Source organism: Corvus cornix, chromosome 24, assembly GCF_000738735.6.
Source record: "Corvus cornix cornix isolate S_Up_H32 chromosome 24, ASM73873v5, whole genome shotgun sequence".
NCBI lineage: Eukaryota > Metazoa > Chordata > Aves > Passeriformes > Corvidae > Corvus > Corvus cornix.
Genome location: NC_046353.1, coordinates 6,068,496 through 6,083,485, shown reverse-complemented (window position 1 = coordinate 6,083,485; position 14,990 = coordinate 6,068,496). Strand labels below are relative to the sequence as shown.

Below are 14,990 nucleotides of genomic sequence, written 5' to 3'. Positions count from 1 at the left end.
TCTTTCCATTTTCTCTTCCTGCCCATCTCCTCCTTCCCTCCCCCTTCTCTTGAAACCTTTCCAAACCGTGCACTTGTCACAAGCTGCAATCTAGGGGAGACAGTTTCAGTTCCTGCCCATTTGCAGCTCCGTTCTACCCAGGTCAGCAAAATAAAATAAAAAAAAAAAAAAAAAAAAAAAAAAAAAAAAAAAAAAAAAAAAAAAAAAAAGAAAAAAAAAGCACTTTTAAGACGAGCTCGACACCCCACCCAGCCAGGCGATAGGCATCTTTCGAAATCCTCCAACCCAAACACACCCACAGCGTCTCTCGCTTCAAGGCTCCTCTGTTCGAGCGGCTTCTGTTCCGCAGCACTCCCTCAAGAAGAGCCCGTCAGAATCACACGAGGGTCCCCCAGAGCCAGCCCTGTGCTGCCTGGGCTCCGAGAAGCACCTCAGGGAGCTTGGAAAGGCTTGGTTTATCTTTCCAGGGACCGAAAGAGTGGCCGGTTGGCCGGGGGACAGGAGGGGGAACTGCACTCCCAGCCCCAGCAGCGTCCCTGGTTGCTCAAGGCCACCAGAGGTTGGTTATGTTGGTGGTTTATTTGCCACACTCCGCTTCCCTTTCCCCCAAGCCGGGGTGATGTTTCTGCTCCAACCCGGGGCTTTTTCCGCGCCAAAAAAACCAAAAAAGTTGCTGGAGGAAACGCACGGGCGACCACCAGAGCCAGGGCCGGGCGAGGGATCGGGGCCAGGGGCACACGCACATCTGGGGCAGCTCCGAGCCACGCCGGGGACAGGAGCTGTCACTGCCCTCCGGAACCGGGGGACGGGAGCTGCCCCCTCCGCGGCCCCTGCCCCAGGGGTACGAGCCGGCTGCGAACCCCCGAGCACCGGGGAGGCGACGGGAGAGCCCCGAGACGCGGCGGCGGCGGCGGCGAGAGAGGAGGAGGAGAAGAAGGAGTAGGAGGAGGAGGAGGAGGAGGAGAGAGCCCGGCCGGAGCCGGCCCCCAGCCCCGCGCCCCTTTCCAGAGCCCCCCCAGGCAGAGGGGACCCCCAGCCCCTCCTGCCCCCTTACCTTAATAGTGCCGTCCATCGGGAATAACTTCCAGCCGGGACCAGCAATATTCCACACATTGACCCGGTTTAGCCTGCGACTGACGCCTCCTGAAGTTTTTTATCCTTCTCTCTCTTTTCGCTCTTCTCGCTGCCCTTCCAGCGGTTTCGTTGCTCTCTCCGTACCCCCTCTCCCCCTCTCTCCCTCCCTCCCTCCCTCCCTCTCTCTCGGTCTCTCTCTTTTTTTGACTTTGGTTGTTGCAGCAGAGCGAAAAAGAGACAGTTAACCGGATGAAACGTTTTTTTCTGCTAATTTTGGGAAGTGAAGTCACTCGAGGAGGAAACCTTCGTCTCTACGCTGGTCCTGCCTTCTTGATGAAAATATATATATTTTACATACAGGATATTTGCTCCATTTAGATAAGAAGGGGCAGAACAATGGCCACCTCTGTCACAGCTCTTGTTTGTCTCTGGGACAGCCCGGCCAGCGCAGCGCTTGCCTCGCACCCCAGCCCGTGTTAGCCCGCCTGTGTCATCCCCCAGTTTAGTTTAACGTGGGTTTTTGCCATTTTTTTTTCCTTTTGGCTGGAGCAGCTTTAGCCTGACTCACTGAGTTTCCGTCTCTTCCCACAGATTTTTTTATTAATGCGTTTTCCAGTCAGCGGGAAAAATTAAGGGGAGAAAACCGTAAATGCGACTCAGTGACGGCAGGCGGAGGGAGAAAAGAAAAACCTGGCGATTAAAACGCATTTAAAGCGTATTTCGAGCCCTCTCCTTCACGCCTCCCAGCACGGAGCGTGAGCCGAGGGTGCCAGGAGCGAGCGGTGAGTCCCATAATGCAGGACAGACAGACGGCCCAGGGTTAAACAGAGGCTGCGGATGGGGCTGGGCACGCCGAGGCTCTCGGCCACTTTCGCCCCTTCCCCTCACTCCCGCTCGTCTCGCCGGGTGGGATACGGGGCTCGGAAGGGAAAACCCTGGGATGGATAGTTTTCCGTCCTTCCTTTCAGGTGCCGGGAGTCCTTTCCCAGCCTCCTCTCACAGTGCGAGCTCCTCGCTGAGGTGTTAAACCCCACGCAGAGCGGGGGGACACCCCCACTTGACAAAAATGTCAAAACCTCACAATAATCGTCAGAAGAGCGGAATTTACCGCTCCTGACGGGCACAGCAAACAAAACCCCTCAGCCAGCAGCCTGTAAACCTCGCCTCAGACCTGGCGTGCAATTCTGCCTCTCATTCAAACGGGAGCGAGCAGCGGAGGAGAAACGCGCGTTTTCCTTTTTCCGGGAAAAGCCGAACCCTTCCAAAGGAGCCGGGGAAGGGAGACAATGCCCGCCTGTGCAGCTCCCCCGCTCCCCCCGCCCTTGCCAAAATAACCAGCGGCGGAACACATCATGCAACAGCCGGGGCGTCCCTGCTGCCCCACTTCCACAAAGCGGGGGGCAGAGCAGAGGGGGGAAGAGGAGGGTGAAGCAACGAAAGAAAAGTGTCAAGGCGGGAGGACACCCTGCACATCGCTGGAGAGCATTACCTTGTCCAGTGCCGGTTGTGTCCAGGCTTTTTGTTTCCCCCTGTCTTTAGTCCAGCCACGGGGAGGGGGGTGAGGGGGGGCAAAATGATCTCCAAAGTGATCCTGCCCCTTCCAAAAGGGAAGTGCAATAATGCCACCGGTGTTTCTAGCCGGCCGCGGCAGAGATGCCTTATTAATACTTTATTTCTCCAAGCCCGGAGCTGGCAGGAGAGAGCCGCAGATCCCCCTTGCCCCTCCCTCCCCTCCCTCCCTCCCCCTCCTCTGAAATTAGCCTCATCAATTCAGCTACAATTTTGCAGTTCGGATGCAGACACGGGGCTGAACGTGACCAGACCTGGAGGTTTTGGGCTCGCTGCTTGCCAGCGATTGAGGCCGCCCGCAGCCGGGAGGTGAAGGGGGAGCGCAGGGACAGCGCGGCCCCCGCACCCCCGGCCTCCCCCGTCTGCCCCGCAGTCCCGGGGTCTGCGCCGGGGTCCCCCGAGAGCAGCACATCTGGATGCTGCTAGCGGGGTCAGGTCCCCCCTCGCCTAGGGCCACAAAACTGGAGTTCAATTAAAAGAAATCACGGTTAACCCTTTGCTTTCCTCATTCCTCTTTGCTTTTCCCTGCCCTCTGTCCTGTCCCCCCGCCAAAGCTCCCGTCCCGGCTCCCCCCTCGGCGTTCCCACATGGCAGGAGGCTGCAGCGAGCAGAAAAGCGAGAGGTTAAAGGGAAGAGTGAAACGCATCCTTTCAAAACCCAAATGGTTTCCTCTCTAGACAACGCTCTCTACCAGCCCCGACAAACACCGCGGGTGGGGGTGAGGAAGAGGACAGGCTGAGGATCCGAACCGCGAAAGGAAGGAGGGAAAATCCCCTGGAAGGAGCCTCTGTCACCCACGGACCTCACTCGGCACTTTGAGCTGGGGCTGCGGGACCGACGGTGGGGGAGAGCCGGGGATCCGGGCGAGAAACCACCTGGAAACGCGCCCAGCTCACGGGAGCCGAGCCCAACACCCTCAAAAGCCCCCGAGCCCAACACCCCGAGCCCAGCCTCTCCAAACCCCTTTGCCCAACTCCGGGCTGGAGGGACAAACAAATCCGGCCCCCGCCGCCCATCCCCGGCGCTCCCAAAGACGGGAAGGTGCCAAACAGACCCCCCGCCATCCCACCGGGAGGTGTTTCAGGAACCCAACTCTACATTTTATGGCCAGACGGGCACCGTGACCCCCAGGGGCTTATTTTGCATGTCTGGGGATGAATCGAACGGAGCCTGCTCGGGTCACTCGGGGTACCAGGTCTGCCAGGGATGCTCCGCGCTTCACCTCCTGTGTTTGGTCTAAAATAACATTTGGGAGAATCCAAGAGATAAGGGAATGAGCGAAGCTGTTACACACTCTAAAGACAAGAGGAACACTCTGCTATTTTCCTCCCAAATAACGAACGATAGAAGCATTGCTTTATTTTTTTTCTGTTTTTTTTTTTTTAAACACCGCCCCCCCAAAAAAACAAAAACAAAACAAACAAACCAAAACCCCCTCAAAACCAAACCCAAAGCCACCCTGGAAGTTATACCAAAGTTTTTTGGAAAAGGCTGGAATATTCCTAACCTCCGTGCGCCAAGCTCTGAATCATCCTAGGTGGTTGTACCGTGACTCTGGGTATTTAACTGTTCTTTAACTGAGTATTTAACTGAGGTTTGAACTGCTATTGAACTGAGAATTTAACTGTTATTGAAGTGAGAATTGTTATTGAAGGGCATTTAACCAAGAAGAAGGGAGCCGAGACAGGCGGGGGAAAGCCGGGCACGGGGCTGAGCGATGCGCGCCACTCTGGGTCTGTTGCTCGCCCTTTGGATGCACATGTACGTACAGCAGAGGAATTAGGATCTGTTTAATGTGGTCACCACCAGACATCTGGAAAATCATTTGATCTTGGCAACCACGGAAGATTTCAAATGCTTATATCGGGACAGGCTGGTAGAAATCTGTTACTCCTCTATTATTATTATTATTATTATTATTATTATTATTATTATTATTATTATTATCTTTCACTCCGTTAATGAATGTAACGGAATTGTCGAGCGGCGTTTTTAATTAGTTCAATATCGATCTCAGGCGCTCGGCACGTCCCCACCTCCTCTCCCCGTCCCCAGGGCTGGGTCCAGGGGCTGCAGCCCCACACGGAGAAGGTGAAAACGCCGCGTTCGGCGCGATCCGAACGAAAGGAAAGAGGATCCACTGGGGGGATGTGGCCTGGAGCTGTTTGGTGTCGGACCCAAAGGAATTAACCCTCGGTGCAGTTCGGTGCCAGTCCCTCACAGAACCCCAAAGATTCGGGTTTTCTGTCTGTCACCCACACGGGATTAGCGGGCATCGCTTCCTAACTAAACCCGCCAGTTATTCCCTAGGAATAAACACAGTGAAAACCTTCCCCAGCCCCACTGCAGGGTGCGAATCTGATTTTGCGAGGATGGGAGAGGGGATTGGCTTCTGTCACCCTCTCTGACCCCAACAGCATCAGCTGAGCTCTCGTTGTGCCCAGCCTGGAACTGTCGCTGTGAACTAACGCGGTGATGGGGAGGGCAGCTCAAAACCCCCCAGACATCCATGCCCTGGCTTTGTCGCTAGCAAGTGCCTCGTTTCCCGCTGACTGTGGCACAGTGTCCCCTTCTTTAGAGGAGCTTCCAGTACACGCGTATTTACAGAGCCTGCGCTGGGTGCATTGTGTGTGTTATCCATCTAATAATACGATTTTCTCCATAACTTGCTATACATTTATTCACTCTACACGTAATTCTCATCATTCTGTACTTGAAGGGGGACAGAGTTCATCCTTCACTGGAGGAAAACTCTCCCCCAGCTCCAGAGAACGTTTAAAATCCCCGGCTCTGCCTTTCCTCTGGCACCGACCCCGCCGCAGAAAGAAAAACGCGACGTGTTTTGTTTGTGTTCTAACCCCACATTCTTACGAGCAAAAAGCCCAAACTGCAGCCCTGGGATTCGATCCCCAGAAGCGAATCCCAATTTTAGACCGAACTAATTGGGCAAACCTCCGCTTTTCAGCTGCAGCAATAAAAGGGAATCAGGAGAGGCTTCCAGCTGCAGAACTGAAGGATGGGGTCCCTCCTCCCCACAGGAACAGCCCAGGGGATTTGGGAACCTGAAGCCGGGAAGTTATTCCCCGCTAATCGGTACTAAGTAAAACTTAAAGTCTTAAAAGTGGAGTGGAGAAGATGCAGGAGCTTTGAAGCTGCTTGGCAATGAGGGGCGAGCGGGGCGAGCGGTGTCCTGGCCGCTTTTATTTGAGTTCCATGTCCCAATAAAACAGCCCCCGCCCTCCCTCCCTCCCCCATCCCGCAATTATTGAAAAGCTGAGGCACAAAAAACAAAAATACCGAAGGCCAAAAAAACAGACTGCAGTGCACTAGCTCCGAACGTCTGGCCCCTCGCTTGAGGCCATAATTAATTTGAGATTTATTTTTATTGGAGAACCCAGTCTCGTCTGACCTTAGCCAAACAAGACTTCAGCGAGACCCTTGATGCGCTTGAATGGAACAGAATATTTCTCTCGAACTTCTCTTCAGGCGGCCGTGCCTGCTTTGAATTTGTTCCTCAGACTTCATATGTTTGGAGATTTACAGGAAAGATTTAAAGCATTTTTCCCCCTTAGCATTCACTCTCCCTTTTCTTCCCTTTTTGCTGCCCTTTCCCTCCACACCTCCTCTCCTTCTAAACACGGGGCCGGAGAGCGTAGGGAGGGCTGGGATATGAAATTCCCTGGATCCAGCTTATTGGGAGGGGGGCGTTTTTCTGTAAATCGGGAAAGAATGGAGCCATTAAAAGGTCGCGGAGCTGGGGAGGGGGGGTTGGTTGCTGCTGCCTAAAGACGGAGGTCACTGCAAAAGCTCGTCCCTTGTGCCCGGGAGTCTGGTTTATTTTAGAAAGCTCCAACACGTCACAATTCCAGGAGAAAAACAACTTTTCTCCCACCTCGACTTCGATTCAGGCCGTGTCCTGAAGGTAAAGCGGGGAAGGAGCAATGCCAGCCCTTCCCTAAGAGCGCGGGGCTGAGCACGGGGAAACGGCAGGACACGGGCACGCGGAGAGGGGCTTTCCTCTTTAGGGCAGAGGGTGCAAACGAGACCGAAATCCTTACGCACGGAATTGTCACAAGGCGTTCATCAACGAGCTGCTGAAGCCCGACAGTTCAGCAGCGTTTGTGATCCCAGAAATGGGTGTCAAAAGGGAAAACGAAGAGAAACGATTGGGTGCACACGGAATTAGTGATCGTGGAGGGTGAGTGGCGTGGGAGTTCACAGCAGCTTCTGCCCCCGAAGCCGCTGCGGTCCCCACCTTCTCTGGAGGGGCCTGTCCCGTCCTCCCGAGCCCAGGGAGAGGGACTGGAATCCTCCGGGATGCCAGGAATGGGGAAAAGGGAAACAAGAATGAGCAGAAAAGGATGAAGCGCTGGAGGATGCACTCAGTAGGAACATCAGCACCCGGACCGGGGAAAAACAGTCCAGGGAGGTTTTGGTTTTCCCTTTCCTGCCGGGCTCAGGTTGTCCAGCTGCTCCTGGGAACACGGGCAGGTTTCCACCCGCGCATCCCTGAGCACCTGCGGGCTGACCCCTCTGCAGCGCCTTCCCCTCCCTCGGTCCATCAGGCACCAATCCCGCCGCAAAACCAACGAAATCCCGGGATATTTTTTCCTGGCAACCTGTCCCCTGCTCCTGTTCGGCGGGAAAGGGACGTGTCCGTGCCACGGTTTGGCAGTGCCCGCCCCAAAGAAAACCTCACTGTTTTGTCCTTAAAAAAAGAATTTACCCCCTCTCTCTTTAGGGCTTCTGTAAACTTTCCAGGCGGAGGGAGAGCAAGAACAAGCCCAATATTGTTCCCAGCCACGCAGCCCCTTTTCCCTCCATGAATATCCTTCTTTGTGCTGCACCACGAACCTTAGGGCTGCGTAAAAGCCGGGCTTAAAGGGGGAGCCCCGCTCCAGAAGGAAAAGAACTCCAGGAGAAGGAAAGGAGTTCCAGAAGAAGGAAAAGCATCTCCAGGAACAGGAAAGGGGCTCCAGGAGAAGGAAAGGAGTTCCAGGAGCAGGAAAGGAGTTCCAGGAGCAGGAAAGGGGCTCCAGGAGTGGGAAAGGGGCTCCAAGAGAAGGAAAAGTATCTCCAGGAGCAGGAAAGGGGCTCCAGAAGCAGGAAAGGAGCTCCAGGAGCAGGAAAAGTAGCTCCAGGAGCAGGAAGGGAGGGAGGCTCACCCCGGCCCCGGCTGCCTCGGGGAGGGCAGGGCACGGGAAGCGAAAGCAGAAGCGCTGAGTGTGCGAGGAGCAGGCGATAAACGGGCACACGAAGCGTTCGGACGTTGCCCGAGGGCAGAAGAAAAGCGCGGGTGAATAATGAACCCCCAGAACTGCTCTCGTGCCGCCTTTCCACGGATCTGAAACCACCGACTGGCGGGGCAGGAGGGGAGCGAGGGCTGCTCTAGCCCTGAGGAGCTCGTGGCAATGGGAATAATTCAAAAATCAGTATTCAGAGGTCACGGTGCTATGCTTATGGCCCTAATTCTTCCCATATCCCTCCGGTCAGGATTCCAGCTCTGTCTTCTTTTAACATTTCATTTCCCGATTATATTCCACGTTTCATTCCCTAAAGTCAAGTCCCTGTGTTTAGATGAGATTGGCGCCCTCTGACACACGGTGAACTACGAAATACTCACAGGTCAGTCAGTCCCTAATGGTCTGAGGAACAGAAATTCTTCAGCAGTTCTGCAGAATCAGCCATGAAGGATCAAAATTCTTTTTTATTTCTACGTATTCCCAGCCCTCCACTGAGTTAAGGCCCCTACAAGAAGTGGATATGAGAGAGAATTCAGCATCAGGAGTTCTGTGGGATTGGGTTCCCCTGTCAGGAGTTCTGTGGGATCTGGTATCAGTGCTTTCCATACTCCTCTGTGCTGTGATAGAAATGGAGGTCACAGAACTGAGAGGCTGAGCTCCAATCCGAGTGACTCCACGTAAAAGTCCTTGTTAAAACGAAGTGTTTTCGAATGAAATCCTCCTGCAGCTCCCGCACCTCACCTCACCCCTCAGTCTGCATTTGGAAAGCCATGGCAAGAGCTCCGTGGCCTGGAGGTACTCACGGGATATTGGGTGAGTTTGTTCCTCCTGGGAATTCCTGTGGAACACCCCCTGGGCTCCAAGCCACAGAGATGAGGTATTTTCTGTCCAAGGCACAGAGTAAACCTGGAGTTGATGCACCCTGTCCATCTGTCGGGGAGGATTTGTAGGAAAGATCAATCCCAATCTCTCTTTTTCTGGTGGAATCCCACCACATCCCACAAAAGTAACGAAGAAAATACTTCTCCCATCCATAAGACAGCAAATAAGGTTTTGTGGAGAAGGAGTGACGTGAAAAGTAGTAAGAATAGACACAGAAAGAGAGAGGAATTGGGACTCAATCTTCTCTCAATCTTCTGCTTTTCAAACCTTGTGCTCCCCAGAGCTTGGGAAGCCCTCCCAGGTCGGTGTGGGGAAGCAGGAGGGGAAGGAAGGCAGCGGGGTCTCAGTGGGACCAGCCCCTGTTTGGCTGCAGCCACACTGGGAGACGGGGAAGTGAGGGGCCCTGCTCAGGAGCACCGAGCTCCCTCCACCCGGGAGTGCATCCACAGCCACATTTCCCACTGCCTGGAACATCCATCAATCCCAGCTCTCCTGGGAATAACTCAGGCACCGTCAGCACCTCTCTGTTCCCTCTGGATGCATTTGAGTCACTGGAAGCTGCCACCAAACTCCGAGGGGCAGAGATTGACCTCACCCATGTGTTTAAGGGTCAAACTTCCCTGGATTTCACCCCATTCCCACTTTTTTGAACAGTTCTGAGTGAGCTGCCCTGGTACCATTTGGTCCCACTGTGACAGAGCTGCCCCACTCCAACCACTGAGGGTTGGTGGCAGACATTTCCTTTGTCTCCGGAGGATTTTGGATCAGACTCCATCAAAATCCCATTGCTTTTTTTAAGGACAGGAACAAATCCTTTCCCCAGTGCCATTGGGGTGGAAGAAGCTCTGCAGACAAAACAGCAGAGACAGAATCCTTGCCCAAAACAATGTCAGCTGAGGAGGAAGGGTTGGGTTAGAGGCAGAGCCCGGCATCCCACAGCTCATCCCTCCCTCCGCACTGTGAGTCCCACCTGGAGAGCTCTTCCTGGTGGATATGGCACAAACTCCCAGGAATAGAGCTCTGTTCCAGCCTTTTCCTGCAGGGCTGCGCTTCACAAGGAGGCTGCCCCGACAGGGATAGGGGCAGGCTCCCCCGGCTCTGCTGGAATGTTCCGTTATTCAGCCCTGGGTCTCCGTTCCACTCAATTCAAAATTCCTCCTAACTGGAGCAGGCCAGGATCTGCCTCCACACCCAGGGCAGTGATGCCACACTGGAGGATGTCCCAGGGCCTTCATCTCCTCCCTGCAAACAGAGCATCCCGGAGAACTGCCCACATCCCCAGCTCCAAAGGGAACCAATGCCACAGCCAGTCACGCACTGGGGAACATCTCCCTTCGCTTGGACTCGGAGGGATTTGCCTTCCCCAGACCTGAATTTCAGCTGTTTTCCACAAAATTTCTGGTGTTTCAGAACCTGGTCCAGAGCTGTGCAAACTTAATGAGCAGAATTAACTCACCAACATGCCCTGAAACACCGAGATGGGAGTGGGATCTTGGGGGATATCAACCCAACAGGGAATCCTGCCCATTCCTGGTTGGATCTGCTGTAGAAACGTGGAGCAGCTGCACGAGTTCACCCAATGCCAGCTGACCTGGGATCATCCCAAGCTGGTATTTCCACTGCTGACTGTCCCAACAAGCCACCCAAACTGAGCCATAACCTCGGGATTATCCACAGGAATCATCCCCAATAATGCGGATGCACATGAAAATCCCAACTGGGGCACGGATCATTGAGAGAGGGAAAGGGGGAAAAAAGAGAGAGCGAATTCCTGTAATAAATTATTCATTACAAATTATCCACCCAACTCTAGTTAACACCCTCCTGTGTTTCTTCAGGGACAGGAGAGGTTGTGGTTTAGATTTTCCCTAAGTGCTGCTGCATGCAGGGTTTGCCTCAAACGTGTAACCCAGATGTCCCAGGCTTGGTTTATTTACATTCTTGGGAACTGTTGTGAAAAACCCCTATATGATGTCAAATATAATAGAGAGCTCAAGTGAGGTACAAAGGGACAAGGCTGTGCCAACCCTGCTTTGGTTTTTGTTTTAATCTTTAAAACAGAAAGAGGCAGAAGTGGGCCATTGAAAGAATTGTAAGATCCGTTTTTTAAATGAAAAAAAAGAAAAAAAAATATATATGCAAGCAAGTATTTGGAGTGCAAGGTCTGGTAATATCAGTTCAAAACCAACAACTGAAGTTAATTTCCCCACTAAATTGCATGGAAACACTCAAGGAAAACCACCAGGAGCACGGAAAGAAATCTGTGTTACACAGCACTGCCTGGTGTGACAATCCATTGCTTCAGCAGCTGACAGAGATGTTTGCCTTTGACTCATTCAACATTTCCCCCCTCTAAATCCATTCTGAAATGGACCTTTCAGAAACCACACAACTCCACAGATCACCCTGCACCTGGAATTAAGGAGCTGGCACGGCGGAGAAGAGAAATGAAATTTAGCTCTGGTTTGGGACTAAGAGGGGCTGGGAGAGCAGAAAATTGGGAGGAAATTCAAGGAGCCACTATGAGAGAAGTCTGGGATTTAACCCAGCAGCACAGCCCCATGGTGGCGGTGGTTCCAGAGCAATAAACCAGGACCACACTGGGATTTAGGAGACCCTGACTAGAGGATAACCCAGCGAACGCAGCATCGATGCAGGAGAAAAGACAAGCCCACCTGAACTCACTGTTTGTCCCCAATGAGACAACTTTTGACTCAGCTCTGCACATTTCCAAAATTAGAAATTTGATATTTCAGCCTCTGCCCCCTCTCCCACCGAAGATCAAGGGATTTTTCTCCTGCTAAATTCAGTAAGAAAGGGAATGAGATTTTCAACCAATACAAACGACCGTGAATTTGGGAGGATTGGAATTTTTGACATTACCTGTTTAAAGATGCTGTCATGTCTTACCTTGACGTAAGACGAAGTGTCTGGTACAGTCTGAAACATCCTTACTGGTTTATTAGATATATTTAAAGGTCCTAAATTTGACCTGAAATAAATCATACAAATACTCCAGGTCATATATATGCATACAGAAAAGTAAAGGAATAAAGCCTGATTTAAAGATAAGATTGGTACTAAAATTCAGAGGGGAATGATCAAGCATTTAAGCGTAGCTTTTCAAAGACAGAGAACCCCATCAACACAGCAACTAAAATCAAGTGAGAGACTCAGAGAGCAGAGGTTTATTTCTGGGTTATTTTGGTTTTTCCTTTGGATTCCCCCTCCTGCTCAGGAAAAGAGCCTTCTTCACTTTTGACCAGAGCGGAGGGAAACGTTTGACATTTGATTAACTGAATTTCTTAGCCAACAATTAAAAGCCAGCTGAAATACTCGTGTTTTCATGTCGAGCCTAGTTAACCCCATTGACTCGTACCCCGAGGTTTCCCTGGGCTGAGTGAGGGGCCCTTGCCTTTCCCGGCTCATTGAAACCATCCCGAGCCATTAACCCGCCGGCCCCGACTGATTTAAAGAACCTTCCTCACCAGCAATAATTAAACCGTAAATTAAAAAATATCCCGAATGGAAGCATCGCTGCAAATATTAAAAAAACTCTCGGGGTTGCCAATCCCGTTTCTATTTCGGGTCCTGCTCAGACTTTATCTCAGACTTTCTGCGCTCCTGAGACTCGATGAGCTCCTGATGAACAAGTTTTTGGGGGTTTTTTTTGCCTCCAACCCCCAAAATCGTCACTACAGAGACGCAGAGATGAATAACAATGGTGAAAAACGGGACGATGTGTGGGAAAACAGACCCGCAGCCACCAAAACATCCGACAACCGATTTTATTTGTCCTCCCGGCTCCTCTCGGGGTCTGGAGTCCTCCTGGAACGCGCCAGAAAACAATCAGCTAACCGTAATTAGCTAAGTGTAATTAGTGCCTCATTAAGAAGCATCCCCAGCCTGCCGCTCCTAAGCGCTGCTGCTCCGTCCCGTTTTCCCGGGATGGAAGGCGAGAGTCGGACATTGACCCGGGAATTACCGCAGGAAAATGATCCGACAGGATGGGAAGGATGCGCCAAGAGCAGCGCACGAGCGGCCCGCGCTCCGGGCTTGTTGCTTTGGGGTTTTTTCCAAGCTCTTGAGGAAAAGCTGTGGGGTCCTGACTGCGCCTTTAGCGCCGCTTGTCCGGGTCTAACCCGAGCCAGCCCCGGGGTTAATTACAGAGCTCTGTTAATGAAGCTGCCCGGCAGCTGGAGCTGCGCCCCTGCAAAGCCCGGGGACACCCCCGCGCCCCCGAAACATCGGCGGAGTTACGGGAAAGAAAAAAAAAAAACAAAAACAAAAAAAAAACCCAAGAAAAGAACGCCGCAGCCCAACAACCGGGAAAGAAAAGTTCTGTATCTGCACGTAACCCCCCTTTTATTGATTTCTCAAGTATTTATTGCGCGTCCAGCTGGCACGGGAGGGCAAGCGGCTCTAAGGCAGACAATGTGTTTCTGATAAGTACAATTCTTTTTTTTCCTGTCGTCCTCCCTCCTAACACATTCCAGTTTCTTTCGCTTCTGAACTTGCGCCGGGGGGTGGGGGCAGGCAGAGTGGAGGGACAAGGTAATTTTGCCTCGCCAGTAAATTTTCTGGGGTCAAGGATTCCCATATTGGTTTCCCCCGCTCCCCTCTTTACCCCTGATTAGCGTCCCCCCCCCCCCCCCCCCCCCCCGCCTCCTTTACCTCCCTGTTGTAATTACGCCTGTGCATGTAAATAAATCCATCTGCATATTTTGGAGCCGGTTCTCGAGAGTCTGCACTGGATTATTTATCAATCGTCTCGTCCTGCCAGCGTCAGCCGCGATAGAAAAAGGCCTCTTAAACTCATTTTAGAATCGCTTATTCTCATCGCTATGATTGAAAGGACTCACCTCTTAGACCCTTTGCCCTCAGCCAGTGGCAGAGCAGTTTGTAAAGATCCAGGTTGAGACCAAACCCAAGCTCCCCGCCAGCTGTGGATCCCTGCCCTTGCCGCTGCAGTTTTGCAGGGAGAAGAGAGATTTCAACTTGTTGGATCCAAAGCAGCGCTGAAGTTAAAATTCCCAGCCCATCCAGACAGGCTGCATCAAGCAGGCATTTCCTCAGGGGGCTTCTGTGCTGCTCGCAGCTCCAGGACGTGCTTTGCTTTCCTTTCCCTCGCTTCTCTGCCCTCTACTTTTCATTTGATTTCCGTTTGCCCCCCTTATCAATATTCCAGCTGTTCCCTCCGATTATTCGTGGCCGTGGGACATCCTCGCCCCATGAGCCCTCCTGGCGCTGTGAGCGACTTTAAACAACACACCGAAAAAAAGGAAAAAGAGAAAAAAAAAAAACAGGAAAAAAATTCAAAACTTTTTAAAAAAACTATTGCTGAGGAGTCAAGCCGAAAAGAGACGCTGAGTGGAGCTCAAGTGCTACTTTAAATTCCCCTTTTTAAAACCAGGAAGTTTCAAATATCCGTTTTTAAATCATCGTTCCTTATTTTGAGGGTTTTTTTCCTTACTTTTACCTAGAAAAGAGTTAACCCATTTCCCCCTGCAGCAGGACCGAAAGCATGACGGAGCACGCTGCAGATGCTCGTGGCTGGGAAAGCGGGATGGAATCGGCTCCAAACGATTCCTTTGGATCAAGAATTCCGCATTTCTCCCTGCAAGCCGAATCTCCAGCTCTTTTTAGCTATTTCATAAGAGCCTATCAAATAGTAACGCGTTCAGGAGGGAGAGGGAACACATCTTCAATCCAGGGATGTTTTTCTCCCCATCGGAGTCACGTTCCTGGTGCATTTTGTCATCTCAGAAGCCTTCGCAGACAATATTTTGCGCTAACCTGGGCAAAAAGTTCCAGGGATTTTAGTACAACATCAATTTTAAAATGCAGCCCTCAGAAGGGTTACCAAAACTATTTGGAAAATGTTCTCCCATTCTCTATTCTCCTTCTCCCCTTCCCGGCTTTGCCCCAAATTCCAACATATTGAAACATTTTTCTCCTTAATAAGAGGAACATATAAAGTGAAGGGGTGAAAGGGCAACCTGGGAGCCGTGCCTTGAGCTCCGCACACAATTTACTCCCTGGTAGACGAGGCGTTTAGCATTCCTCCCAATTTCCAAGGAAAACAGACTCAGACCTGCACCCAGCGATCAGGGAGCTCGCCGCTTTTTAATATAGAAATTCTTGGGATTCTTTGTTGTTGTTATAATTGTTGTTGTTTGTGGCGAGAGAAACCCTTTCCCTCAAGGTGAGGGGACGCGGATT

The 14,990-nt window shown here is 52.0% G+C and overlaps 1 protein-coding gene across 3 annotated transcripts in view; it reads right to left on the bottom strand.

The window, feature by feature from the left end:
- Positions 1–14,099, bottom strand: part of FLI1 (Fli-1 proto-oncogene, ETS transcription factor) — an 85,733-nt gene extending 71,634 nt beyond the window's left edge. Inside the window, exons 1-2 of one of the 3 annotated variants that reach the window (XM_010403973.3) lie at positions 13,631–14,099; positions 11,652–11,760 (exon numbers count right to left, since the gene is read on the bottom strand). In XM_010403973.3, coding sequence (XP_010402275.1) covers positions 11,652–11,717 — 66 coding nt within the window. In that variant the 5' untranslated portion in view covers positions 11,718–11,760; positions 13,631–14,099. Of the gene's footprint in view, positions 1–1,054; positions 1,241–11,651; positions 11,761–13,630 lie in introns of those variants that run through there. The other 2 variants (XM_010403974.3, XM_039564915.1) reach the window with 2 other exon arrangements.
- Between the last annotated feature and the right edge of the window lie 891 nt (positions 14,100–14,990).